Below are 27,594 nucleotides of genomic sequence, written 5' to 3'. Positions count from 1 at the left end.
GACAGAGCGAGACTCCGTCTCAAAAAATAAAAATAAAAAAAAAATAGAAAAAACAATCCACCAGCCACGAGAAATGGCAGACCTCCTTCTGATTTCAGCCGGTGTGGTATGTTCCTGGGCTGACAGCACTTGTCTAGTCTTGCTTTCCCAAGTGGGAAAGGTCTCTGGGACCTTAAGGTCCCCAGGTGGTGACACAGAGACAGGTAGGGGGGCCCATAGCAAAGCCAGGCAAGGAGGTCCCGAGATGATTGTGGGTGGCAGGGAAAGAAAAAATATTCCTTGACTTTGTGCCTGGACCTGGTTGTAATAAAGGCCCAAGAGGTAGTTCCTATCATCGTGCACATTTCGCTGAAGGAAGAAACTGAGGGTCAGTGACCCAAGTGAAGTGACTTGCCCAAGATCATGCAGGAAGACATGGATAATTGTAATTTGAACCAAGGTCCCAGCAAAGCGGGATTGTTGGGGCTGAGTGGGCCGGCTCCTGCATTTCCTTCCCTCTCCCTGGGCTTGGGTCTCCCACTAGTCCAGACAGCGGCCGGGCTTGTCACGGGGCTCTGTGCAGCCTTTTCCACTCTCCCGGCTGCCAGCGTCCCGCCCCGTCCCCTCCCAGCCCCCAAGGGAGGAGGGGAGAGCTGCAGAGAGGAGGAGGGGTCGGGGAGGCCCGGCTTTATAAAGGCGGCTGGAACACCCCTGCCCGCCAGACCCCGTCGCCCGGATCCCCTGAGCTGCCCGCCATCCCACGTGACCGCGCCGCCCCCCAGCTCCACCGCTGAGTGAGTTGGGGCGCGTCCCTATCCCGTTCCCAGTCCCTCGCCGAGCCGCGTGGTGCACTGAAGCCGGGGTGGGGAGGAGAGCCGATGAAGGAGAACGCTAACATGGGGGGCTCCAGGCAGAATCTCTAATGGGAGAGATTTAGGACCTGAGGGAGCCGGGAGACCCGGGAGCCCACGGTCTGGTCGGCCACCTCCTCTCCTCCCCGGGCGCGAGGCCTAGGAGACCGCAAGCCACCCTCCAAGAATGCGCGTGCAGTCGTTGCCGTGGCAACGTGCAAGCCTGCGCGGGCCCACCGCTAAAGGAAAGGGGAGGTTGTTGGGGGTGTGGGGGCTGGTCCCCTGGAGGTCCAAACTCATCACGCGGCGGTAGCACGAGGGAACTGGGAACGTCCCCTACCCCGTGTCCCAAATCCTGTGGGAGCCAGAACGCAAGTCGCATCGCCTCTCTGAGCCTCAGTTTCCACATCTGCCATATGGAGGCAAGATTATTGGTTCCAAGTTCCCCGAAGAGTTATCTGGAGGGTAACGATCCAGGCTAGTCCCCACTTATGGTTGGACGTCCAAGGAATGGGTTTAAGCGGCTCAGATAACTCCTGCGACCCCACCCCACCCCCAGGCCCGCTCGCCATGGCCCTCTTCGGGGCCCTCTTCCTAGCGCTGCTGGCAGGCGCACACGCAGAGTTCCCAGGCTGCAAGATCCGCGTCACCTCCAAGGCGCTGGAGCTGGGTAAGGCGTAGGGGCAGACAGGGACGGACGGGAGCGGACGGGGTTGGGGTCGCCCCAACAGTGGGCACGGGAGCTAAGTAAGGGTTTCTCTGCTGCTTCAGTGAAGCAGGAGGGGCTGCGCTTTCTGGAGCAAGAGCTGGAGACCATCACCATTCCGGACCTGCGGGGCAAAGAAGGCCACTTCTACTACAACATCTCTGAGTAAGTGGGGGGCGGGGCCTCGCGATCCGGGGCGGGGCCTCGGCGGTGGAGGCGGGGCCCGAGAAATCTCAGGGTCTCGGGAGACTGGAGGCTGAGTGGGATGGGGCGTGGCCAAATCGATGAGGCAAGACTTAAGAAACCGGATGGGGCCGAAAAGATAAAGGCCAAGCCAGTCATCATAGGCGGGACCAGGCAGATGGGCGTGGCCAGGCAGATGGGCGTGGCCTTGAAAATGTAGAGGGGGCCAAGAAGGAAGCAGGACCAGTGGATGTGAGGCGTGGCCGAAGAGCACCGGAAAGGTGGAGTCAAGGAACTTGCCAATAGATGAGAGTGGAGTCTCGGGCACGGGGTGGAGTTAATCGGAGGGGTGGAGAAACTGAAGGCTCTAAGTATGGTTTAGGATGAGGGAGGGGGAATAAGGAATTGAGATGTGAGACGGAGCTTAGGTGATGGAGGCAAAGTGAACGGACTCTATTAAAAGACCGGGTGTCGCAACCCCAGGGTGTGGGAGGGGAGGGGGTGCAAGCAAACAAGACTTTTTTTTTTTTTTTCTGAGAGGGAGTCTTGTTCTGTTGCCCAGGCTAGAGTGCAGTGGCGCGATCTTGGCTCACTGCAACCTCCGCATCCCGAGTTCAAGCGATTTTCCTGCCTCAGCCTCCCGAGTAGCTAGGACTACAGGCGCGTGCCACCACGCTCTGCTAAGTTTTGTATTTTTGGTAGAGACAGGGGTTTCACTATGTTGGCCAGACTGGTCTCGAACTCCTGACCTCAAGTGATCTGCCCGCCTCGGCCTCCTAAAGTGCTGGGATTACAGGCATGAGCCACCACCGCACCTGGCAAACAAACAAACAAGACTTTTAAGCGATGGGGTGAAGCTCATTTTTAACACCTGGATCAGGAAAACCTCCTCTCTCAGCCACCCAAGTTCAACTTTGAGCCACCCAAGTCTAAGTTGGGCACTTGAGGGACAATGGAAGAATTCATTCCACCCACTCCCGCTTCCCCAGGCCTGGACTTGAAAGGGGAGCAGACAAATTTCCTGTCGTTGGGGGAAGTTCCCTCTTCTTGGCCCTGGATCTGACCCTGAGGCCTCCTGTAGGGTGAAGGTCACAGAGCTGCAACTGACATCTTCCGAGCTCGATTTCCAGCCACAGCAGGAGCTGATGCTTCAAATTACCAATGCCTCCTTGGGGCTGCGCTTCCGGAGACAGCTGCTCTACTGGTTCTTGTAAGGACCCAGCACCCTCAGGGGAGTGGAGAGTGGGTCAGGAGGGCTGGAGGTGCTGTGGGGCTGTGGGCAGCCCCCTTAGCCTTCCTGAGTTTCAGTTTCTTCATCTGTGTAATAGGAACAGGCATATGCATTTCATACGAGTTGATAGGAGGGTTTGGTAGGATGTATGGAAAGAGGTGAAACCTTATTAAGAGGTATGGTGATGCATGGGGGCACTGAAGACTCAATTGAGCTCCTACCTGGAGTGAATATTAACCCCCCTGGCAGCTATGATGGGGGCTACATCAACGCCTCAGCTGAGGGTGTGTCCATCCGCACTGGTCTGGAGCTCTCCCGGGATCCCGCTGGACGGATGAAAGTGTCCAATGTCTCCTGCCAGGCCTCTGTCTCCAGAATGCACGCGGCCTTCGGGGGAACCTTCAAGTAAGCCCCAGCCCCAACCCCAGCTCACCCCTTTCGAGCCCCACAGCTCATCTGCCTAGCGCAATGCAAAGTGCATAGGCCTGGGAATCAGACCAACTGGGTCCAAAGCTCAGCTCTGGCACTTCCTGGCTGTGTGAACTTGGCCAAGTCACTGAAGCTTGGTGCCTCAATATCCTCATTTTATAAGATCCTATTTTATAAGATCGTTGCCAGGATTATTTGTGTTGGTGTATGTAAAAAATATTTAGAACAAGGCTGGCTGTGGTGGCTCATGCCTGTAATCCCAGCAATTTGGGAGGTCAGGGCGGGCAGATCACAAGGTTAACAGATCGAGATCATCCTGGCCAACATGGTGAAACCCCATCTCTACTAAAAATACAAAAATTAGCTGGGCGTGGTGGCACGTGCCTGTAGTCCCAGCTACGTGGGAGGCTGAGGCAGGAGAATCGCTTGAACCCGGGAGGCGGAGGTTGCAGTGAGCTGAGATCGTGCCATTGCACTCCAGCCTGGTGACAGAGCAAGATTCCATCTCAAAAAAAAAAAAAAAAAAAAAATTTAGAACAGCACCTGGCATATGATAAATGTATATTTAAGTGCTGGCCACTTAGATAAGAGTAACTGTGAGGACTATCTGATATGCACATTTGGCCATGTACTGGATTCTCAATAATTGGTATCTCTAAATAATAATAACAAAAATAATAATTTTTTTTTTTTGAGAGGGAGTCTCACTGTGTCACCCAGGCTGGAGTGCAGTGGCGCCATCTCGGTTTACTGCAACCTCCACCTCCTGGGTTCAAACGATTCTCCTGCCTCAGCCTCCCAAGTAGCTGGGACTACAGGCATGCACCACCATGCCCAACTACTTTTTTTGTATTTTTAGTAGAGACAGGGTTTCGCCATATTGGCCATGCTGGTCTCAAACTCCTGATCTCAGGTGGTCTGTCCGCCTCGGCCTACCAAAGTGCTGGGATTACAGGCCTGAGCAACTGTGCCCGGCCTATTTTTTTATTTTTGCTGCTGAGAAGGGGATATTGTTCTTGTTCTGGAAGAGGGTGGGGGAGAGAAGATGATGGATTATAACCTGGTGTTGGTACACTGTCAGTATTATTTATTCATCAAACAAAGTGTATGCCAGGCCCTGAGGATGCAGGAAGGAGCTCAGAGCCTATCTGGAGCAAAAAACATTTGATATCAGGGCCTGGAGAGAAGGACTAAGAAAATGCTTTGGGGATTCAGAGGAGGGGAATCTGGGAAGACTGCCTGGAAGAGGAAGCATCTGAGCTCAGATGGGAAAACACAGAGTAGGAATGCAGAGGGCGGAAGGGAGGGCATCAGTAAGCCAATGGATGTGGGGATGCTCAGAGGGGGTTTGAGGCAATGTGGGTGGATTCATTTGACTGATGGGACCAGAGAGTAGGTCAGGAGGTCTTGAGAATTAGACTGGAGAGGGAATTTGGGCCTGGTTCTTGGAAAACCTACGTGGAGGAGCTGTTATTCAGGCTGCAGCTGAGGACTCCTACTGCCACTATTTCCCTAGTCACTGATTTCTCCTGGACCTGGACTGGGGTGGAGGCAGGTTCTGGGCTCATCCGGCCTCTCCTCTCCTCACAGGAAGGTGTATGATTTTCTCTCCACGTTCATCACCTCAGGGATGCGCTTCCTCCTCAACCAGCAGGTGTGGGCAGCGACAGGTCGCAGGGTGGCAAGGGTGGGCATGCTCTCACTTTGAGAAGGCCCTGACTCTGGCTCCCACCTCGCAGATCTGCCCTGTCCTCTACCACGCAGGGACGGTCCTGCTCAACTCCCTCCTGGACACCGTGCCTGGTGAGTTGGTGGCGGGTGAGTCCGGGTGTGCAGCTGTCATGCAGCACCTCAGAGCAGGCCCCTTCCGAGCCCTGCTGTTGAACAGTCCTGGGTTCAAATGTGGCCCCTGGAGCTGACTTGTTGTGTGATTTTGGGTGAAGTGCTCATTTCTGTCTGGGCAAAGTGCTTGTTTCCTCACTTGGCTGGCAGTGCCTCCTCCTGGGGTTGCTGTGAGGATTATCTGAGAGAATAGTTGTCAAGGTCCTCAATATGTGCATGCTGATCACTGGCATCCCATTTGTCTTCATCACCTAGCATCTAATAGGTGCTCAATTAACATGAATTCCCTTTTTCTTTTTCTTTCTTTTTTTTTTTTTTGCACGGAGTCTTACAGTCTCACTCTGTTGCCAGGCTGGAGTCCAGTGGCGCGATCTCAGCTCACTGCAATCTCCACCTCCCGGGTTCAAGCAATTCTCCTGCCTCAGCATCTCGAGTAGCTGGGACTACAGGCGTGCACCACCATGCCCAACTAGTTTTTTGTGTTTTAGTAGAGACGGGGTTTCACCATGTTGGCCGGGATGGTCTCGATCTCCTGACCTCGTGATCTGCCCACCTTGGCCTCCCAAAGTGCTGGGATTACAGGCATGAGCCACTGTGCCTGGCCATGAATTCCCTTTTTCTAAGCCATGACCTCTGTCTACTGTGGGGCAAAGGTATTTTCCCATCACACCTAACACACAGGCATGGGAAGCGAAGGAGGAGGTAGGAGAAACCAAGGGAAAGGAACCTCATGCCATCTTTTTTTTTTTTTTTTTTTTTTTTTTTTTTTGAGATGGAGTCTCGCTCTGTCACCCAGGCTGGAGTGCAGTGGTGCAATCCTGGCTCCCTGCAACCTCCACCTCCCAGGATCAAGCGATTCTCCTGCCTCAGCCTCCCGAGTAGCTGGGATTACAGGCGCCCACCACCATGCCCAGCTAATTTTTGTATTTTTAGTAGAGACGGGGTTTCACCGTGGTGGACCAGGCTGGTCTCGAACACCTGACCTCAGGTGATCCGCCCGCCTTGACCTCCCTAAGTGCTGGGATTACAGGTGTGAGCCACCATGCGCGGCACCCCCATGCCATCTTGTTTAGTTATTTTTTTGAAACCTCTATAGTGGTAGTAATAATAATAACTAACATTACTGAGCACCTAACTACACACCAGACCCTAAGTGCTTTCCACATAAAACTAATTTGACCCTCATGACAACCCTGTGAAGGATGTATCCTCATTTTATGGGTGGGCCTCTGAGCCTGGAGAGGTTAAGCACCTTATCCCACATCACACAGCCGTGAGTGACTTGAGCCCCTTCTTGCAGTGCGCAGTTCTGTGGACGAGCTTGTTGGCATTGACTATTCCCTCATGAAGGATCCTGTGGCTTCCACCAGCAACCTGGACATGGACTTCCGGGTGAGCTGCTTGGGCTGGTGTATGACCTCTGACTTCCTAACAAGACCTCTTTCTCTGCTAAGTTGCAAGATTTTACTTCTTAAAGCACAGCTCTGATGAGGCCACTCTCATTACTGAGAATGCTATGTTTCCCTGTTACTACAGAATTAGGTTCAGCCTCCTGGGTCTGGCATTTGAGCCCCTGTTAATCTTACCTGGCCCCACCTTTTATATCTCATCCTGTTTCTTTGCAGCTGCTCTTTCCCAAATTGGACCCTGGCTTCCCACCTCAGGGCCTTTGCTCATGCACGGCCTTTCCCCAACTACCCCGAAGGAGCTGGACATAAATTTCTATACAAATAATCTCATTTCATTCTCTCACAACCCTGTGAGTCAGGTACTAACATCATCCTAATTTTAGGAATGTGGAGACTTACTCATAGAGGTGACGTCACTTGCCCAAGGCCACATAGCCAGTGTGTAGCCACTACCTTTGGTCTCCCAGAGGAGTATAGCAGTTTCAGAGTGCAGACTTGGGAGCTAGAATCAGTCGGGTGCAGTGGCTCATGCCTGTAATCCCAATACTTTGGGAGGCCCAGGCGAGAGGATCGCTTGAGCCCAGGAGTTTGAGACCAGCTTGGGCATCATAGTGAGACCTCCTTCTCTACAAAGAGAAAAAGAATGCCTGAAGTTCAAATCCTAGCTCTGCCACTGACTAGCTGCACGGCCCTAAGCATAAGTCTTCAGTTGGCCAGTTTCCTAACATGTAAATGGAAATAATCTAGTAAGAAAACACACGTTGTTATGCAGATTAAATAAGTCGATCTATGTGAAGAGCTTAGAGTACTTGGCAAAGAAGCATGAGTATGCACAATATATGTAAACAGTAGCTGTTGTTCCTGCCTCTAGCTTTCAAGGCCCACTCAGATGTCACCTCTTCCCTGAAACCTTTCCTGACCCTCCCTCCTCCAGTCTGATGGGCTCGCCCCCTGGTAGCAGGTGTCCTCCTTCCAATGCCTTTTAAGAGATGTGCTTGTGAATCCTCCAAGAACAGCAGCTGGGTTCCCACCATCCCCCCACAGTGCCTAGCACGGGGCCGGGAGACACCTGCTGTCAGTCCAGGTGCCAGGCCAGTCTGCCTTGACCCTGACTGTGAATGCCACACCCCAGGGGGCCTTCTTCCCCCTGACTGAGAGGAACTGGAGCCTCCCCAACCAGGCAGTGGAGCCCCAGCTGCAGGAGGAAGAGCGGATGGTGTATGTGGCCTTCTCTGAGTTCTTCTTCGACTCTGCCATGGAGAGCTACTTCCGGGCGGGGGCCCTGCAGCTGTCGCTGGTGGGGGACAAGGTATGTCACGGCCTGTTTGTGGGATGGGCAAGAGAAGGTCTGTGACACAGCTCACTCCCTCACTCCTGATTCCCCTGTTCAGGTGCCCCACGACCTGGACATGCTGCTGAGGGCCACCTACTTTGGGAGCATTGTCCTGCTGGTGAGTGCTGGCGGGGGCAGGGATAGGGCCACCTGCACACCAGTGAGACCAAGGAGGGGTGCAGGCGGGGCCCCCAGTGGCAGCCACGCAGACAGGGCCCTGGCCTCTTGTCTGTGGCCAATCCCCTTCGCCTTGTCATGGCTGTTCCCGTCTGTGAAGCAGTCTGCTCCTTCCTGCCCCATCTCCTTCGCAGAGCTGCTGTGAGGATTAGTGAGAACCCAAGCTTTGCAAGTGTGAGGGCTTTAATAATAATTCACATATACTTTTGTTTATTTGTGTATTGGGGAGGAGAGTGAGAGTTACACATTTTATTTATTTTTTTTTTTTGAGACAAGAGTCTCACTTTGTCACCCAAGTTGGAATGCAGTGACAGAATCTAGGCTCACTGCAACCTCTGCCTCCCAGGGCTCAAGCCATCCTCCTGCTTCAGCCTCTTGAGTAGCTGGAATTACCGGCTTGTGCCACCACACCCCGCTAATTTTTATATTTTGTTGAGACAGGGTTTCATTATGTTGCTCAGGCTGTCCTTGAACTCCTGGGCTCAAGTGATCACCCATTTTTGGCCTCCCAAAGTGCTAGGATTACAGATGTGAGCCACCGCACCTAGCAGAATTACAAATTTTAAAAGAAATAATTCAGTCATTATCATCATCCAATTTATGGCTAAGCAATTAAGAGCAGGGTCTCTATTGTCAGACTGCCTGGGCTTCAAGCCTAGTTCTGAAACTGAGTAACTACATAACCTCTACAAGTTACTTAACCTATCTGTGCCTCAATTTCCCCATCTCAAAAATGGGGATATTGCTGGGCATGATGGCTCACGCCTATACTCTGAGAACTTTGAGAGGTCAAGGTAGGAAAATTGCTTGAGCCCAGGAGTTTGAGACCAGCCTGGGCAACACAGTGAGACACTGTCTCTATTGAAAAATAAATTTTTAGTCAGATCTTTTTTTTTGGGTGGGGGGACAAAGTCTCACTCTGTCACCCAGGCTGGAGTGCAGTGGCGCAATCTTGGCTCACCGCAATTGAACCTCCCGGGTTCAAGCAGTTCTCTGCCATGACGACTCAGCCTGAAAAATAAATTTGTAAAAAATAACAACAACAAAATTGGCAGTAATAATATCGGCCTCACATGGTTATTATGAGGTTTAAAGGAACCAACACATATACAGTGTTTAGAATCATGTTTGGTGAAGATTAGGCAGTTGCATCTTATAGTATTCCTTCACTGCCTATAGAAGAAGGCATAGCAGTTTAGAGAAAGAAGATATGGCCAGGCACGGTGGCTCACGCCTGTAATCCCAACACTGTGGGAGGCTGAAGCCGGCAGATCGCTTGAGCCCAGGAGTTTGAGACCAGCATGGGCAACATGGCCAAACCCCGTCTCTACGAAAAAACAAAAGCAAAAACCAAAACAAAAAACAAATACAAAAATAAGCCAAGCGTGATGGCATGAACCTGTGGTCTCAGCTGTTCAGGAGGCTGATGTGGCAGGATAATTTGAGCTGAGGAGGTTGAGGCTGCAGTGAGCCGTGATCATGCCACTGCACTCCAGCCTGGGCAACAGAGACCCTGTCTCAAAAAAAAAGGAGAGAGAGAGCAAAAAGATATGGCAAGGGGTTTGGGCGTGGTGGCTCATGCCTGTAATCCCAGCACTTTGGGAGGCCGAGGTGGGCGAATCACCTGACGTCAGGAGTTCGAGACTAGCCTGGCCAATATGGCGAAACCCCGTTTCTATTAAAAATACAAAACTTAGCCGGGCATGGCGGCAGGCGCCTGTAATCCCAGCTACTTGGGAGGCTGAGGCGGGAGAATCGCCTGAACCTGGGAGACAGAGTTGCAGTGAGCCGAGATTGTGCCACTGCACTCCAGCCTGGGCAACAAAGTGAGACTCCATATCAAAAACAGAAGACATGGCAAGGGCTGAGATACTAATGCAAAAAGGACATCCACGAAGAGTCTGGATTGGAGATGGACCTGAATATTGAGATGTATTTAGGAAGCAGAAAGAGAAGAACACATTCCTGTTTCTTTGTGTGGCAACGGCATGAAGGCTAGATGCAGATTTGAGAGTTTTGGAAGCCAGAGCTCCCTCTGTATTTGCAATATGAGAGTCCCCAGAGGACAGAAGCTGCACCTGCCTTCCTTCCCCTTCTTCCCTGGGGGCTCCAAAGGAAATGGCAGGGACTTGACCCACCCCTGCTGCTCATCCCCCAGAGCCCAGAAGTGATTGACTCCCCATTGAAGCTGGAGCTGCGGGTCCTGGCCCCACCGCGCTGCACCATCAAGCCCTCTGGCACCACCATCTCTGTCACTGCTAGCGTCACCATTGCCCTGGTCCCACCAGACCAGCCTGAGGTCCAGCTGTCCAGCATGACTATGGTACGGGTCCCGGAGTGGGGGCTGCTGGCTGGGGGTCAGGGAAAAATGGGCTGTGGGTTACTGACCTTCTGGGTCAGTAACATCCTCCTCCCCATGTTCCTGCAGGACGCCCGTCTCAGCGCCAAGATGGCTCTCCGGGGGAAGGCCCTGCGCACGCAGCTGGACCTGCGCAGGTAGGCAGGCGCACTTCCCTGCACCTCAGTGATTTGAGGACAATCACACCTGTCCACAGGGATGTTGAGCTAAAGTTCAGTGATACCTATACGCCACTGAGAGCTGGGGTCTGTCTTTGTTAACGCATGCCAAAGTGCTTTGGTAAAGTCTAACTCCTCTGCATTCTCACATGTCCCAGAGGCAGGCAGGGCAGGTATTATGAGAGATGAACAAATGGGTCCAGCAATGTTAAATAACATGCCCACAGTCACACAGCAAAGATCAGAACATGGGTTTTGACAAAAACCTCAGCACAACACAGCTTTGTGACCTTGAGGCCATTTTATCTTTTTTAAAAATGTTATTATCCTTTTTTTTTTTTTGAGAAGGAGTTTCGCTCTTGTTGCCCAGGCTGGAGTGCAATAGCGTGGTCTTGACTCACTACAACCTCTGCCTCCCGGGTTTAGGCAATTCTCCTGCCTCAGCTTCCTGAGTAGCTGGGATTACAGGTGTGCGCCACCACGCCCGGCTAATTTTTGCATTTTTAGTAGAGACAGGGTTTCACCATGTTGGTCAGGCTGGTCTCGAACTCCTGACCTCAGGTGATTCACCTGCCCCGGCCTCCCAAAGTGCTGGGATTATAGGTATGAGCCACTGTGCTTGGCCTTATTTTATTGTGTTTATTTATTTTTGAGACAGAGTCTCACTCTGTTGCCCAAGCTGGAGTGCAGTGGTGCAATCATAGCTCACTGCAGCCTTGACCTCCTGGGCTCAAGTGATCGTCCAGCCTCAGCCTCCCGAGTAACTGGGACTGCATGCATGCACTACCATGCCTGACTATTTTATTTTTTGTAGAGACGGGGTCTCACTTTGTTGTCCAGGCTGGTCTCCAATTCTCGGGCTCAAGTGATCGTCCCACCTTAGCCTCCCAAAGTGCTAGGATTACAGGCATGAGCCACCGCACCCAGCCCATTTTGTCTTTCTAGGCCTCATTTTCTCCATGTGTTTAATACAGGCAAAAGTAGCATCTGCCTTCTAGGGCTGTGCTATCCAATATGGTAGATACTAGCCACATGTGACTATTTACATTTAAATTAATTATAATTAGTTTTTCAGTTGCACTAAGCCACATTTCATTAGCCACATGTGGCTAGTGACTACCATAGTAGACGGTGCAGATACAAAACGTTTCACAGAAAATCTGACTGGACAGTGCTGTTCTAAGTTTAAAGGAGATAATGTAGGTTAGGACCCTAGGTTCTAGAGGCAGCTTCTGACACTTTCCAGCTGTGTGACTTCAGGCAAATTACTTAACCTTGCGGGGCCTCATTTTCCTCATCTATAAATTAGTGCAAATCCTAATAGTGCCCACTCCTTGGGCTTGTTTTGAGGACTAAACCAGTTGGTACTGTATTTTAAAACAGTTTACTAATATTAACTTTTTAAACACGTTGGCTGGGTGCAGTGGCTCACACCTGTAATCTCAACACTTTGGGAGACCAAGGCGGGTAGATCGCTTGAGGCCAGGAGTTCGATACCAGCCTGAGCTACAAAGTGAGATCCTGTCTCTACAAAAAAATTTAAAAGTTAGTCGGTCATAGTGATGCATGCCTGTGGTCCCAGCTACTTGGAAGCCTGAGGTGGGAGGCTGACTTGAGCCCTGGAGGTCAAAGCCACAGTGAGTAAAATTACACCACTGCCCTCCAGCCTGGGCAACACAGTGAGACGCTGTCTCAAAAATAAATAAAAATAAAAAAAATAATAAATATGCTTAGTGTCTGACAGGAACTAAGCAATGTGAAGTTTTGTTACATAAAATAAATAACACCTGCAAAGCTACCAGCAGAAGTCTGGCACGTTAGAAGTGCTCAATAAAGGCCGGGCGCGGTGGCTCACGCCTGTAATCCCAGCACTTTGGGAGGCCGAGACGGGCGGATCACAAGGTCAGGAAATCCGAGACCATCCTGGCTAACATGGTGAAACCCCGTCTCTACTAAAAATACAAAAAATTAGCTGGGCTTGGTGGCGGGCACCTATAGTCCCAGTTACTCGGGAGGCTGAGGCAGGAGAATGGCGTGAACCCGGGAGACGGAGCAGTGAGCCGAGATCGCGCCACTGCACTCCAGCCTGGGCGATAGAGCGAGACTCTGTCTCAAAAAAAAAAAAGAGGTGCTCAATAAATAAAAAGTAGCAGTCTTGGAGAAAAGGAGACCCAAGTGGCAGCAATGACTGCCCCGAGGATACCTGGAAAGTTGTAGCACTTGGAAAGGTGCCTAGGTGGGCATGTGAGCCTGCAACTCAGACACCTCTGGCAGGTAGGCCTGGGTAGCCTGAGGAAGGGGAGCTTCCAGGCTTCCTGCCCACAGGGCTCCTTTCTTTCCCGCAGGTTCCGAATCTATTCCAACCATTCTGCACTGGAGTCGCTGGCTGTGAGTGGGGAAGGGTGGGTGGGCTGGGCTGGGTTCATGAGATCCTGACCCTCACCATTCCCTCCTCCTCATATAACTGCTCACCTGCGGGCAGCTAAAGGCAAACCCAACCCTGACTCGCTGCCCTGTTTCCGCCCTCGCCCCTCCCAGCTGATCCCATTACAGGCCCCTCTGAAGACCATGCTGCAGATTGGGGTGATGCCCATGCTCAATGGTAAGGCTGGGGTGTGAGGATGGAGGAAGAAAGGGGTGAACTGGGCGGGCCCAGACTGAGCGGGGTGCTCCCACCCACAGAGCGGACCTGGCGTGGGGTGCAGATCCCACTACCTGAGGGCATCAACTTTGTGCGTGAGGTGGTGACGAACCATGCGGTGAGTGGGGGCAGGATGGGGAAGGAGGGAGGGCCTTCCCCTCTCTCTATAGCTCCCCAGGGCCCTCCATTACCTGACCCTAGCTCCCCCATTACCAGTAGCCCCTCCCATTTTAATCTTAGACTCCTAAAAGCCGTTGCACACACTGTGACTTCTTGGAGCACTCTTCTCCCATCCCAATACCTACTAATTGTTCAGGTCTTAGCTCAGAGGTCACCTCCTCCAAGAAGCCCTCCTTGACACCCATAGTCTACACTCCTACAGCCTCATTTTAACACCTTGACATGGAATTATCCATTAGATTGAGTTCCTGAAAGACAAACACTCTGTCTCTTGATCTCTAAACTCTGGCCTCAATAACTGAATGAATAAATGAGGCTCCCCTCTCCCCCACACAGGGATTCCTCACCATCGGGGCTGATCTCCACTTTGCCAAAGGGCTGCGAGAGGTGATTGAGAAGAACCGGCCTGCTGATGTCAGGGCGTCCACTGCCCCCCCACCGTCCACAGCAGCTGTCTGAGCCCTCAATCCCCAAGCTGGCAGCTGTCATTCAGGACCCCAACCCCTCTCAGCCCCTCTTTTCCCACATTCATAGCCTGTAGTGCCCCCTCTAACCCCCAGTGCCACAGAGAAGACGGGATTTGAAGCTGTACCCAATTTAATTCCATAATCAATCTATCAATTACAGTCCGTCCACCACCTCCCTGTGGGCTGTCCTGAGCTCTGTTGGGTTCCTGGGATGGAATCAGTGCATCATAAAGGGCATTCTTTAAGCAGAGAAGGGGCCAGGCCACCCCATTCAGGAACTGCTGCGGGAATAAAGTGCTAACTTGCCCCCAGGCTGTCTATGGGAGACCCTGGGCCCAGTCTGGGATGTACAGGGCTGTGGGAAGGGGGCAGTCCTGGCGGCAGAACCCGGCCTGCAGGGGCACTTTGCTTAGAAGAGGACTCTCCTAGCGGGAGAGGCTGGGAGGGGCTGCATCAGGCCATGGAGCTGGTTGCTGTGGTCATCAGTATGGCTGCTTGTTCAGGAAGCGGGAAAACATGGTGAAGGCAGCGAGGGGCTTGTCGGTGGGAACCATGTGGCCGGCGCCCTGAGGAGCAATGTTCGTGAGCTCCTGACCCCACCATTCCCTCCTCCCTATATAACTGCTCACTCGGGGGCAATTCCTTCATCCCAAACCCTTTATTCTTCCCAGAACCCTCCCCACCCCTCTCCAAAAAAACTTGCCCATACAGGGGCCAGATGGTGACCCATGACCCAGCCTAAAAGGCAGCCAGAGGGAAAGGACGGGTGGGTCCTGCTCCTTTGCCTCTGGCCCAGTTATCTCTCAGCAGGCCCAGTCCCTACCTTGATCGTGAGAAAGGCGATGTGGGAGAACTCCTTCACGAAGCCGGCAATCTGCTCCCCGCTGTCCCCGTACTTCACTAACCAGGGCCGGCGCTGCACCTCCATCTGCCCCACCAGGAAAGACATCAGCCTACAGCAGCTGCATCCTTGCTCACAGCTACCAGCAAGACCTTAGGGCTGGGAATTCCTCCACACTTGCCCTCTGTGGGCCAGAGCCAGGCAGCCAGCTGGCCACTCCCAGGCATACCCGCTCCCAATCCTCCACAGCAGCCCCTATCCCAGGGCCAGGAATCTGTACCTTACCTTCTGGTTGAGGGAATCCACAAACCACTCATCCCCCATGAAATTGCAGGCCATGTCTACATCTCCATTATATAACAGGATCTGGTATTTCTAAAGCAGGATGGGGTAAAAATGAGGGGTGTGGAACAAGCCCAGTCCCCAGCCCTTCCCTAGTTCAAGGCCTACCCCTCAGGAAATTCAAGGGGCTGAGCTAGATAACATGAACCAGGGAATTCTCATGTTTTCTAACGACTTACTGCATGTCCAGTATTCTACTAAATGTTTTATCTGTGAAGGTAGATATCATTATTATCCCCATTTTACAGATGGGGAACCTGAGGCTCATATTTAAGAAATTTGCCCAAGATTATGTGGCTAGTACAGGGACTTGCACCCAGGCCATGTGACTCCAGAGCCCATGCTATTAACCACTGTGCTGGACAGAACCTAGTCCTAACTTGGCCCTGCCAGTGCTTCCTATATCACCTTGTGCAAGGTCTCCTCCCACCCTGGACCTCTGCTGGCCCGTTTTTGGCATGAATGAAGCTCTTCTCACCCTTAAGACTCCTTGGCTGATGCAGACCCCTAGGCCTCCTATAGCAGGACAGCATGGGTGGGGACAAACCCAGGTTCAAATTCTGACCCCACCAATCACAGGACCCTGGGCTTCGCCTTTCGGAGTTTCAGCTTCCCTTGTCCTGACAGGAAGTCTAAAGGGCCCCCAGCTTGCTGTGCTACTCTGGGGTCCTAAGGCTGCTGGTGATCCAGCTGTGCTCTCCCCACTCACCTGTGAGCTAAGCAGCTTCAGATACTGGGAGTTCATGCTTCGGTAGAGACGGCGGTACTGTAAGTTTACCAGAAAGCTGCCGGGAACATACGAGCAGGCCCCAGGAAGACCAGGTCGGGGTGAAAAGTAGTCAACAGATCAGACCTTCTCTCCTATCTCCAAGCTCCAACCCAGAAGGCAGACAGCTGGGTTCCACTCCCCTTTTTGGGGGGGCCACCTCTCTAGGACTGACTTGGATGTTGGGCTGGATGGGCTGGGATTCAGACAGCCTCAACTCACCACCATTTAGAAAGGTACAGGGATGCTGGGCATGGTGGCTCACGCCTGTAATCCTAGCACTTTTGGAGACCGAGGTGAGTGGATCACGAGGTCAGGAGTGCGAGACCAGCCTGACCAACATGGTGAAACCCCGTCTCTACTAAAAAAAAAAAATACAAAAATTAGCCAGGCGTGGTGGTGCGTGCCTGTAGTCCCAGCTACTCAGAAGGCTGAGGCAGGAGAATCACTTGAACCCGGGAGGCGGAGGTTGCAGTGAGCCAAGATCACAGCACTGCACTCCAGCCTGAGTGACAGCAAGACTCCATCTCAAAAAAAAAAGAAAAAGAAACATACAAGGGACGCGTTTTGGTTGTTACGAGGACTGGGATGCATCTGGCATTTAATGTCTAGGGGCCAGCAGGTGTGGGAGTCACAACATACAACAGGGTAGAGTGTGAGCACTGACCAATCAAAATGGACCTGAGCAGCCCTGCTGGGCCCAGTGTTACCCTTTTACTTGGGGTTGTGTGGGGGTGGCCACAGGAGACTGGACATGGAAGTTAACAGTTTGTTATTGTTGTTTGAGATGGAGTTTCACTTTTGTTGCCCAGGCTGGAGTGCAGTAGCACGATCTCAGCTCACTGCAACCTCCGCCTCCTGGGTTCAAGCGATTCTCCTCCCTCAGCCTCCTGAATAGCTGGGATTACAGGTGCCCACCAGCACACCTGGCTAATTGTTGTATTTTTAGTAGAGATGGGGTTTTATCATGTTGGCCAGGCTGGTCTCGAACTCCTGACCTCAGGTGATTCCCCCACCTCAGCCTCCAAAAGTGCTAGGATTACAGGCGTGAACCACTGCGCCCAGTCGGAAGTAATAGTTATTAACCAATGTGATGGCCGGGTGTGGGGACCCTCGCCTGTAATCCCAGCACTTTGGGAGGCCAAGGAGGGAGGATTGCTTGAGACCAAGAGTTTGAGATCAACCTGGACAACATAGTGAGACCCTGTCTCTACAAAAAATTTTTTTAAAAATTAGCCAGGAATGGTGGCATGTGCCTGTAGACCCAGCTACTCAGGAGACTAAGGTGGGAGGATCGCTTGAGCCTAGGAGGTTGAGGCTGTAGTGAACTGTGAAACAACAACCAATGTGGCTACGTAATGAATTGGGGCTGGGCGGGGTGGCTCATGCCTGTAATCCTGGTACTTTGGGAGGCTGAAATGGGCAGATCACTTGAGCCCCAGAGTTCAAAACCAGCCTGGGCAATATGGTAAAACACCATCTGTACAAAAAATACAAAAATTAGTTGGGGGTGGTGGTGTGCGTCTGTAGTCCCAGCTACTGGGGAGGTGGGAGGACTGCTTGAGCCCATGAGTTTGAGGCTGCAGTGAGCTATGATCACACCACAGCACTCCAGCCTAGGTGACAGAGTGAGACCTTGTCTCAAACAAAAAAATTTTAAATTTAAAAAAGATAAAAGAATGAATTGGCTGACTCTCAATCCACTGAGGGGTCAGGGATGGATGTTAAACATCCTCTACAGCTCATCTCATTGAGAAACTCTACACAGAAGATCCCTGAGAAACCTGCCGACGCCCACAAGCCCCAGCAACCCGCCACCCCAAGTCACAGGTGGCCACAGAACCTCACTTGCACATGTCCCATTGTGGCAGCTGCTCCGGGATGTTGAGGGCCTTCCGCACGTACGGGTTGTTGAGGTAGGTGGAAGCAGCTGTTGTGTTGGTGCAGGGGGGGTCCATGCGCACTTTATCCCCTGAGCGCAGCAGTGCCTGGAAGGCACAGACAGTGGGTCAGGGCCTCTGCTTCCCTGCCCCTCCCCCTGCCCCCACCTCACCAGGAGGAAGCCCACGCCCTTGCACACCTGATGCCACGTCCGCTTGAGTGGCAGGCGAGTGAAGATGTTGCCCAAATCCTGGACCACAACAGTGTCCTTCTCATACCTGCAATGTGAGGTGGGGGAATGGGTGTGGAGCCTCCAGATGGGGCTGGGGTTGGCTCCAGGGGCACCCAGCAGCACCTACCTAAAATGGCTGGGCACCCCTCCAGCACACGGGGCATAGAGATTGTAGATGTTGAGGCCAGAGTTGCCCACGATGCGGGCCACTTCCTGAAGCTGCAATGATACACCAAGCCACCATGCTTTACAGATCCCCGGCCTCTCCACGACCCCACCAAGTTGTCCCAAGATTTACTGCTCTTGGATTTCACCTCTTCACCCACTTTTTTTCACAGGTAGGGAAACTGAGTCTCAGTGGCAGGAATCTTCCCAGACCTGGGTCCAAATCCTAGCATCACTGCCTCCCAACACTGTGACTTCAGACAGTGATTTCAAAATTCATGGCCCTCAGTTTCCTTATCTGGAAAATGTGGGTAGTACGATCTCATTTGAGGGGGAATCTTGAAGCTTAAATAATCTACATAGACACAGTTCAGCACAGTGCCTGCCACATTGCAGGTGTTTGATAAATGTGAAGAAGTCCTTTCTCCCTCACGGAGGTTATGGGATTTGCCACCATAGGAGGTGGTGGTGGTGGGAATACACACTTAGACACATGTCCCAGAGAACACTAAATTGCTTAAAGGTGCAAGAAAGCAATGAGGGACGGAGAACAAGGAGTCCCCAAGGAGGGAATGTGGTCCCATTCTCAGGATTAGGGATGGGAGAGCTCATGCAAAGTGATGGCAGAACCTCACATTGGTCACGCATTCCGGGTCTTTGTTGTCATAGAAGTTACACTTGTTTTGAGAGCAGCAGTGGGTCTGGAGAGAAGACCAAAGCCTGTAGGAGATGAGAGTGAAAAGCGCATCAGCCTCTGGTGGGAAGAGGAAGGCAGAGGAGGCGAGCATACCCCGCACCTCCCACCAACCTCCCTGACCCTAGGAGACTGGGAAAGATATCACAGGGTGTGGTCTGTATGTCATCTAAGCTAGCTCCCAAAGAGGTGCCCCAGGGTCATACAGACAGGCCTCCTTAGTTCCTTTAAAATCTGATTTCTGGCTGGGCGCTGTAGCTCATGCCTGTAATCCCAGCACTTTGGGAAGATCATTTGAGGCCAGGAGTTTAAGTCCAGCCTGGCCAACACAGCAAAACCCCATCTCTACTAAAAATACAAAAAATTAGGCAGGTGTGGTGGTACGCGCCTGTAGTCCCAGCTGCCTGGGAGTCTGAGGCATAAGAATTGCTTGAACCTGGGAGGTGGAGGTTGCAGTGAGCTAAGATCGTGCCACTGCATTCCAGCCTGGGTGACAAAGTAAGAATCTGTCCCCCCCCCCCAAAAAAAAAAGAAAGAAAGAAAAACTGATCTCTATTCTTTGGCCTTTCAGCACTAGGTTCTTTCTGCAACCCACCTGCTGCTCATAAACCTGGGCTGGGCCTGTCATATCATGTGCCTGGAGGACAGACCCGAGATCATGTGACCTGCCTCACCCCAGAGATTGCCCAACTGCCCTATCCCATACCTGTTCCCCAGAAGACCATGGTAGTAGGCAAAGTAGACCAGGGAGTTGTCATTCTGCTCATAGGAGGAGAGTCCATTGCCCACAGCCAGCCCCTGTGAAACACCCAGGGTGCTCAGCTCATGTAGAGGGCAAAAAGGAAGAGCCTCCCTCACCCTAACACCCAGACCTTCAGCAATCCGGAAGCTGAAACCCAGGGTGGTTTATGTAGGCCGGTGGGTATGGGAGGCCACTCAATGCAAAACACAGAGCTGGCAGCCTGACAGGTGAGTTTCCTGTGTGGGAGGCACACAGACAGACCTAGGGCAGCCGGTGGTGGGGAGGTTATGCAGGAAGCTGGGTTGGATGGGGACATTGACCAGTCTGACCTTGCTAACTGTAAGGCCACAGCCTCAAGCTACCTCCCTTCCCTCCTGCAGCTACCCTGCACCTGAAGGTTCATGCTGGGATCCTGCATGACCAGCACGGCCAGGGTGGGGATGTAGATGCCAGCATAGCTCTCCCCGGTCAGGAAAAGTTTGTTGTTCTTGTACTCCGGAAAGAGGCGGAAGAAATCTTGAAGGGCCTCAAAATTGCTCTGGGCGACCTGGGGATGGCAGAGCAAGACAGAGGGAATCAGGAAGCTTTGGTATTTGAACTGGAAAGAACTTCAGAGATAATGACATTAACCCACCCTATTTGTGCAAGAGGAAGTGACTGGCCACCATACCACAATAGCATATGACAGAGCGAAAAGTAGACTCCAAGGCCATGCTCTCTCTCCCAGCATCATGCCATGGATGGAGGACCGGGGAGCCTGGGGCAGATAGGCAGGCACCAGACTCACCTCAGTGTCATTAGTTGCATAAAACTTGTCATCGGAGTAGGAGAAGCCCACCCCAGCTGGGGACTCCAGGTATAACACATTGGCAATCTAGAGGGGAGGGAAAAATTAGCTAAATGCCACCCCATCCAAGTGCCCAGACACACCCACAGCTCCAGCTATACCAGATTCCAAGAATAGGGGTTGTACTCCAGGGTGACACCATCTGGCTGGACCTGAGGAGGAAAGAGATGGCTGAGTAAGTCCCAAGGGCCAGCTGGATGGAGGGAAAGGGCCACCATGAGAGGCACTTTACATGTGGGTAAAACCTCTGAGAGGTACAGGCAGCAAAGCCAATGGCATAGAGGAAAATCCGGAGGCTTAGAAGGAAGGAAACTTTTTGGAAAATCACAAAGCCCCTTTCTCGCTTTCCCCAGCCTTTTACTTTGGGAACTGTGCTTTCCCCCTGCTGTCCACTCACCAGGAAGGGGCCATGCTCTGTGAGGAGCCCATCTAGGGAGCTGCAGCCGGGACCCCCATTGAGCCAAAGCACCACAGGGCTGTTCTCGGGATCCTTCTGGGACTCCACAAACCTGGGAGGGGGGTCAGGGCAGGGTTGGCGCAGTTGGAGGGGCCCTTTCCAGCCCTCCCGGCTCCCAGGCATCCTCAGGGGTCTGCAGAACTACCCCCCATCCCTCATCCGTCATCTCTTCTCCCAATCCCGCCCAGAAGGCAGGGCGGCAGACCAGTAGTGGAGGTGCTTGGAGCCGGAGCCTTTGAGGTAGCCGGAGTACTGGCGGAAAGACGGCTGCTTGGCCAGCCCGGGGAGGCGCTGGATCTCGTCCTGGTCGGGGGCTGCCTCGCCTCGGGACGCCCAGGACACTAGCAGCAGCAGCAGCAGGAACAGCGGCGGCGGCGCGGCTCGGATCATCTACGGGAGGCAGCAGAGGGGCTGTTGACTCGCTCCTCAGCGCTTCCGTGCAGCAGCCCCCGGGGAGGAGCTGGCGGCGCCTCCGCGAGGGAAGCCCCGGCCCCAGCGCCAGCTCCCACCCGCGAGCCTCCTCTGCCGCGCACCGATCCCGGGCTCGGGGATCCCCTCCAGCCTCCGGTGCCAGCTCACCTCTGTTCCCCCGCGTCCTTGCTCTCCAGGAGGCGCCCGGGGACTGGAAGTCATGTGTACGAGTCACGTGAACTCCGGCGCCACGTGACAGTCTTCCTCCCGCCCCTTCTTTGGTCCCTACGGACCTGGGGGGCGGTGGCGGTCAATGCCGGGTCAAGGTCCGCGGGCCTCGCGGATCGTAGCCCGGGCGCACGCGATCAGATGATCCTGGTGTGGACGGCTAAGTTGTAGGCGGGATGGCTGAGCAAGCGGCGCTAGGACCCCCGGGCAGAGGCTCGGGGAAGGGAGTCAGGGGGGAAATGCCTTACAAGGTCGCCTTGCGGTCACCATCATTGCCCGCCGCCCAAAATAGCCCCCGGCGCCAGCTGGCCTGCCCTATGGCCGAGAGATGGCTGCTGCCTCCGAGCCCGTGGATTCGGGTGCACTCTGGGGACTCGCGCGCCCGGAGCCCCCTCCCACCCGCTTCCATCGGGTGCACGGTGCCAACATCCGCGTGGACCCCTCTGGGACGCGGGCCACACGCGTGGAGAGCTTCGCCCACGGCGTGTGCTTCAGCCGCGAACCGCTGGCCCCGGGCCAGGTCTTCCTGGTCGAGATCGAGGAGAAAGAGCTGGGCTGGTGCGGACATCTGCGTCTCGGTCTGACCGCGCTGGACCCCGCCAGTCTGGCCCCCGTTCCCGAGTTTTCTCTGCCCGATCTGGTCAACCTGGGCCACACCTGGGTCTTCGCCATCACGCGCCACCACAACCGCGTGCCCCGGGAGGGCCGCCCGGAGGCGGAGGCAGCGGCCCCCAGCCGACCTCCAACCCTCCTCGTGGAACCATATCTGCGCATTGAGCAGTTTCGCATTCCCCGGGACCGCCTGGTGGGCCGCAGCCGGCCAGGGCTCTACAGCCATCTCTTGGACCAGCTCTATGAGCTGAACGTGCTGCCTCCGACCGCGCGCCGTAGCCGCCTGGGCGTCCTCTTTTGCCCGCGCCCCGATGGCACGGCCGACATGCACATCATCATCAACGGCGAGGACATGGGCCCGAGCGCCCGGGGACTGCCAGCTGCGCAGCCCCTCTACGCGGTGGTGGACGTGTTTGCTTCCACAAAGAGCGTGCGCCTTGTCCAGCTCGAGTATGGCTGTAGGTATCCCTGGGCAGCGACCCCTCCTGGCTCAGTGTGGGGACAGGAATTTACTAGGGCTCCGTAGCCCATGTGCTAGGCCTTCGTCCGTCCGGCACTAGTTTAAGAGTGGGAGAATCTAGCTTCAAATTGCACCTCTGCTTGTGATCTTGCACAAGCCTCTACATGGTTTTGGGCCTTGGTACCTATCTTGGTTGATTGATTAAGATGCCCTACAAGTTCCCTTTTAGTTTTGATAGTGTTTCCTGTATTCACCTAGGGCAGGGATTCTAAACCAATTTTAGATATTAGGGGCCTGTTTGAGAATTGTTTGCCCTTTTCTTAGAAACATGCTTGGCCGGGCACGGTGGCTCACACCTGTAATCCCAGCACTTTGGGAGGGGGAGGCAGGCAGATCACTTGAGGCCAGGAGTTCGAGACCAGCCTGGCCAACATGGTGAAAGCCTGTCTCTACTAAAAATACAAAAAGTAGCTGGGTGTGGTGGCATGTGCCAATAATCCCAGCTATTCAGAAGGCTGAGGCAGGAGAGTCACTTGAACCCGAGAGGTGGAGGTTGCAATGAGCCGAGATCTCACCAGTGCACTCCAGCCTAGGCAACAGAGCAAGACTCTGAAAAAAAAAAAGAAAGAAAGAGAGAGAGGGGAAGAGAGAGAAAGCAAGCAAGCAAGCAAGCTAGCTCAAGCCTGGGCAACAAAGTGAGACCCCATCTGTACAAAAAATTAAATAATTATCTGGGCATGGTGGTGCATGCCTGTAGTCCCAGCTATTTGGGAGGCTAAGGCAGGAGGATCGCTTGAGCCCAAGAATTGAAGGCTGCAGTTCACTGAGCACTGCACTTCAGCCTGGGTGACAGAGCAAGACCCTCTCTCTTTAAATAAAAAAAAAAAAGAAAGAAAAGAAAGAAACATGCTCATAGACTTGGGCATATTGGCTATTGGCTTCCAGGCATAACAAACCCCAGACTGAGAGCTTCTTAATGCTGAGTATGATTCATTATAGCCCTGGTAAGCATTGCAGTTATACCTCTCATCACATTTCATGAACTCAATGCACCAGAACCCTCTTTGTGCCAGGCCTGTGCTGGAGGCTTCAGTTGCACAGGCAAATCAGACACTACCCCTGCCCCCAGAAGCTGCTAAGTGAATGGGGAAGGGATTGTGCTAAGTGTTATGATATAAACAGGGTTGCAGCTTTGTGGTAGCTCTCAGGAAGAGGTGCTTCTCTCAGCCCCATGAAGCAGGCTGGGCCCAGAGAGCAGTAAGGACTTGCCCACATTTAATGACAAAGTGGGGACCATGACCTAGACCTTCTGGATCTTGGCCTCAGACCCACCCTCTAGTTCAGTTTGCCTTTCACAGTCTTCTTCCCACAGTGCCATCCCTGCAGACTCTGTGCCGCCTAGTGATACAAAGGAGCATGGTGCACCGGCTGGCCATTGATGGGCTCCACCTGCCCAAAGAACTTAAGGATTTCTGCAAGTATGAGTGAAGACCCACAGCGCACCAGAGCACAGCTGCATCCTGGGGCCCCAGACCTGTGGCTGGCTGGTCCGAAGTTGGCCACATTGCTGCCAGCCAAGACCAGAAATAAACAGCCGATGCTGACATCTTGATCACTGGAAGGTCTCCTTGCCCCTACAGCCTATGAGAGTCACTTCGTTTAGAATCACTGCAGGTCAGCAGGTCGGAGCAAAAGAGCAGGGGTCCCTAGGCTGGCTGCTTGTTAGAGTCATCTTAGGATATGTAAAGAGTGCTGGTGTCCCACATTCCATCCCTAGGGATTCGTATTTGATTTGTTGGGAAATTAGGCCTAGACATTGTGTTTTGTAAAAGCTTCTCAAGAGATTCTCATGTACAGCCAGGGTTGAGAAGTATGTCCCTAGAAAAAAGGTTCCAACTTTGTCATATATTATAATCACTTGAGGAATTTTGAAAAATACCAATACCTGGCCTGTAATCCCAGCACTTTGGGAGGCCAAGGTGGGCAGATCACTTGAGATCAGGAGTTTGAGACCAGCCTGGCCAACATGGTGAAACCCTGTCTCTACTAAAAATACAAAAGTTAGCCAGGTGTGGTGGCAGGTTCCTGTAGTCCCAGCTACTCGGGAGGCTGAGGTAGAATTGCATGAACCCAGGAGGCAGAGGTTGCAGTGAGCTGAGGTCTTGCTCCTGCACTCCAGCCTTCCAGTCATGGCGACAAAGTGAGACTCTGTCTCAAAAAAAGAAAAAGAAAAATACCAATACTGGGTCTGACCCGAAGTCTTACTCTACAAGGCACGAAGCACTTGACTCCTGTGTTTCCATCTCTGGTCATCTGCTTCCATACAAATGATCTCATTTCATCCTCAAAACTCCTAATGAGGTAGTGGGCAGTCATCAGACACACTTTACAGATAAGGATATCAAAGAACAAAACTATCTGGGTGACTCGTTCAAGGTTAGGGCAAGAACCTAGAACACCCAGCTCCTGGTCTGGTGCTCTTTTAACCTCATCCTATTGTCATGTCCAGGTTCTAGAATGAATAGGTCAACGCTGTAAAGTGGATTCCAAGTGTAAAGGGGAGGGTCGATGAGGTGACATTCTAGAAGGGTGAAGAAGGGAGGACAGGCGGCAGATCACTATTCCCTCACAAACCGGGGCTTTGGGGAAGCCATGTCCTACTTCAGGACTCCACAAACTCATCCAGGTCCTCTGCCTTCCGGCCAAGGTGAGCGGGGGGCACCTGCAATTGGAGGGAGTGCGGCAGCTTCCCCTGAGAAGTTGCTTTCTGGCTCTGGGGAGGTGGCGGTTCTGCTGGGCATTTGGGGGCTGGCCCTAGAATCAATTCTTTTAGAAGAAAAGCTATTCCAAACATCCTTGCCAATCAATAACTACCCGCTTGCTCACTATTCATTAATTCAACAAACGCTTCTCCATCACCTACTCCGTGTTGGGGACTGGGAGTGTGGATATGAGTAACACCTAGTTCCCAACCTCTAGACAGTCCGCTGGGGCTGGTCTTAGTTACGCCCCCAAGCTCTGCTCCCATGCCCTGCCCCTCAGGGCCCCCTCCTCAAAGAACTGAGAATAACGTTCCATTTCATTCCTGTCTCTGCAGGTGGGGCTGCTTCTCCAGGCTTGTCCCTTGGCCTCTGTAGTCCTGTAGAGCCAGTGGTGGTGGCCTCTGGTGGAACAGGCCCACTGAGCCAGAAAGCTGAGCAGATGGCACCTGCTGCCCAGGCCGGGGGCCCAGCCCTGGCAATGCCACAAGCCAGGGGCTGCCCTGGGGGGACTAGCTGGGAGACACTACAGAAGGAATACAGCCGAAACTGCCACAAATTCCCGCATGTGAGGCAGCTGGAGAGCTTGGGCTGGGACAGTGGCTACTCCAGAAGCAGAGCCCCTGACCTGGGTGGCCCCAGCAGGCCTAGGCCCCTGATGCTGTGTGGGCTGTCACCACGGGTTCTACCGGTACCCTCTGAAGCAGTGGGGAAGGAGGCCAGCTCCCAGCCTGATATCTGCATCCTCACCCTCGCTATGATGATCGCTGGCATCCCCACCGTGCCTGTCCCAGGAGTTCGGGAAGAGGACCTGATCTGGGCCGCTCAAGCTTTCATGATGGCCCATCCGGAGCCAGAGGGTGCTGTGGAGGGGGCGCAGTGGGAGCAGGCGCATGCCCACACAGCCTCTGGGAAGATGCCCCTAGTGAGATCTAAGAGGGGCCAGCCTCCTGGCTCCTGCTTGTAGATGGATGAAATAGCACCAGATATGTAGGGTGGTTTCTCCGTATGGTTCTTGGGCAGACAGGGTTGGGAGGAGGGCCTATGGCAGGGATGGGGACAGAGCTGGTGGTTGAGCCATTCTGACAAATTCCAGTCCTTCATCAGGGACTTCCAGACCCTAAAATTTCTCCAGATACCACTAAGACAGGAGATAGGTTTTGTCAGGTAGATACAATGGAAATTATCTGAGGTAGGGGCCCCTGCTTGGAGAGTTAAGGCTGCTTTTATGTTGTTTTGAAGACTTGATCAGAATTTTTTTTTTTTTTTTTGAGATAGGGTCTCACTGTGTCACCAATGCTGGAGTGCAGTGGCACAATCACAGCTAACTGCAGCCTCAACCTCCTGGGCTCAAGTGATCTTCCTACCTCAGCCTTCCTGAGTAGCTGGGACTATAGGCACGTGCTACATCCAGCTAATTTTTGTATTTTTTGTACAGAAGGGGTTTTGCCATGTTGCCCAGGCTGCTCCAATCTGCCTGTTTTGGCCTCCCAAGGTGTTGGGATTAGAGGCGTGAGCCGCCGTACCTGGCCTACCCAGAATTTTTTTTTTTTTTTTAATTTTTATCTTTTAGACAGAGTCTTGCTCTGTCACCTAGGCTGGAGTGCAATGGCATGATCTTGGCTCACTGCAACCTCCGTCTCCCAGGTTCAAGTGATTCTCCTGCCTCAGCTTCCCGAATAGCTGGGATTACAGGTGGCTGCCACTACGCCCGGCTAATTTTTGTATTTTTAGTAGAGACACGGTTTCACCGTGTTGGTCAGGCTGGTCTCAAACTCCCGACCTCAGGTGATCCGCCTGCCTCGGCCTCCCAAAGTGCTGGGATTACAGGTGTGAGCCACCACGCCTGGCCAGAATTTCTTATATTAAGTCCTAGGCATTTGAATTCTCCTCTTGCCTTAAATTTCCCAGCATGTTGAAGGCAGGTCATAGGACCATAGGCAAGGAAGGAAAATTAATACTTAATTGAGCACCCACTAGGTATGCCTGCTCTGTAAACATACCCTGTGGAGATCCCCATTTTTACAGATAATCAGGTTGAGGTTTAGAGGGGTAACTTATCCTAATAAGTCTCATAGCTAGTAAAAGGCAGAACCAGGCACAAAAATCAAGCAGGGAAGGAACCAACCAGGATTCACATGTTGTATAACACTCTAAAGTCTATTCTCTCCATGATATACCCTAAACTGCCTTCTATGGAACAAAAAAAAAA

At 53.0% G+C, this 27,594-nt stretch overlaps 4 protein-coding genes across 8 annotated transcripts; 3 read left to right on the top strand and 1 right to left on the bottom strand.

The window, feature by feature from the left end:
- The first annotated feature begins 514 nt into the window (after positions 1-514).
- PLTP (phospholipid transfer protein) lies at positions 515-14,118 on the top strand. Of its 3 annotated transcripts, XM_008951377.6 has the most exons (16): positions 515-773; positions 1,390-1,500; positions 1,602-1,701; positions 2,801-2,929; positions 3,200-3,355; positions 4,970-5,033; positions 5,119-5,182; positions 6,522-6,613; positions 7,763-7,939; positions 8,022-8,081; positions 10,299-10,463; positions 10,569-10,636; positions 13,003-13,045; positions 13,196-13,259; positions 13,340-13,416; positions 13,815-14,118. In XM_008951377.6, the coding sequence occupies exons 2-16, from the start codon at positions 1,401-1,403 to the stop codon at positions 13,935-13,937; spliced, it is 1,482 nt and encodes a 493-aa protein (XP_008949625.1). In that variant the 5' UTR covers positions 515-773; positions 1,390-1,400; the 3' UTR covers positions 13,938-14,118. The 3 variants fall into 3 exon arrangements, with proteins under 3 accessions (XP_008949625.1, XP_014198536.1, XP_008949626.1); XM_014343050.4 differs by lacking the exon at positions 3,200-3,355 and having other exon boundaries at positions 527-773; XM_008951378.6 differs by lacking the exons at positions 2,801-2,929; positions 3,200-3,355 and having other exon boundaries at positions 532-773.
- Positions 14,058-22,617, bottom strand: CTSA (cathepsin A). 2 transcript variants are annotated; one of them, XM_003825985.6, is made up of 15 exons: positions 21,492-22,617; positions 21,118-21,302; positions 20,853-20,964; positions 20,557-20,607; positions 20,396-20,482; positions 20,000-20,155; positions 19,573-19,664; positions 18,808-18,892; positions 18,135-18,226; positions 17,975-18,053; positions 17,743-17,882; positions 15,838-15,913; positions 15,072-15,161; positions 14,769-14,873; positions 14,058-14,511 (listed from the first exon to the last, which is right to left on the bottom strand). In XM_003825985.6, the coding sequence occupies exons 1-15, from the start codon at positions 21,543-21,545 to the stop codon at positions 14,428-14,430; spliced, it is 1,488 nt and encodes a 495-aa protein (XP_003826033.2). In that variant the 5' UTR covers positions 21,546-22,617; the 3' UTR covers positions 14,058-14,427. The 2 variants fall into 2 exon arrangements, with proteins under 2 accessions (XP_003826033.2, XP_003826035.2); XM_003825987.5 differs by lacking the exon at positions 20,557-20,607 and having other exon boundaries at positions 21,492-21,632.
- NEURL2 (neuralized E3 ubiquitin protein ligase 2) lies at positions 21,880-24,233 on the top strand. Its single transcript, XM_008951379.5, has 2 exons — positions 21,880-22,621; positions 23,996-24,233. The coding sequence occupies exons 1-2, from the start codon at positions 21,880-21,882 to the stop codon at positions 24,109-24,111; spliced, it is 858 nt and encodes a 285-aa protein (XP_008949627.1). The 3' UTR covers positions 24,112-24,233.
- On the top strand, positions 24,208-27,581 carry SPATA25 (spermatogenesis associated 25). 2 transcript variants are annotated; one of them, XM_063601079.1, is made up of 2 exons: positions 24,208-24,297; positions 25,721-26,930. In XM_063601079.1, exons 1-2 carry the CDS (start codon positions 24,267-24,269, stop codon positions 26,347-26,349), a joined length of 660 nt encoding a protein of 219 aa, XP_063457149.1. In that variant the 5' UTR covers positions 24,208-24,266; the 3' UTR covers positions 26,350-26,930. The 2 variants fall into 2 exon arrangements, with proteins under 2 accessions (XP_063457149.1, XP_003826041.1); XM_003825993.6 differs by lacking the exon at positions 24,208-24,297 and adding an exon at positions 25,050-25,330 and having other exon boundaries at positions 25,721-27,581.
- The last annotated feature ends 13 nt before the right edge of the window (positions 27,582-27,594 follow it).

This window comes from Pan paniscus, chromosome 21 (genome assembly GCF_029289425.2).
Source record: "Pan paniscus chromosome 21, NHGRI_mPanPan1-v2.0_pri, whole genome shotgun sequence".
NCBI lineage: Eukaryota > Metazoa > Chordata > Mammalia > Primates > Hominidae > Pan > Pan paniscus.
The sequence above is the reverse complement of the archived record's forward strand: the minus strand, read 5'-3'. Positions and strand labels throughout refer to the sequence as shown.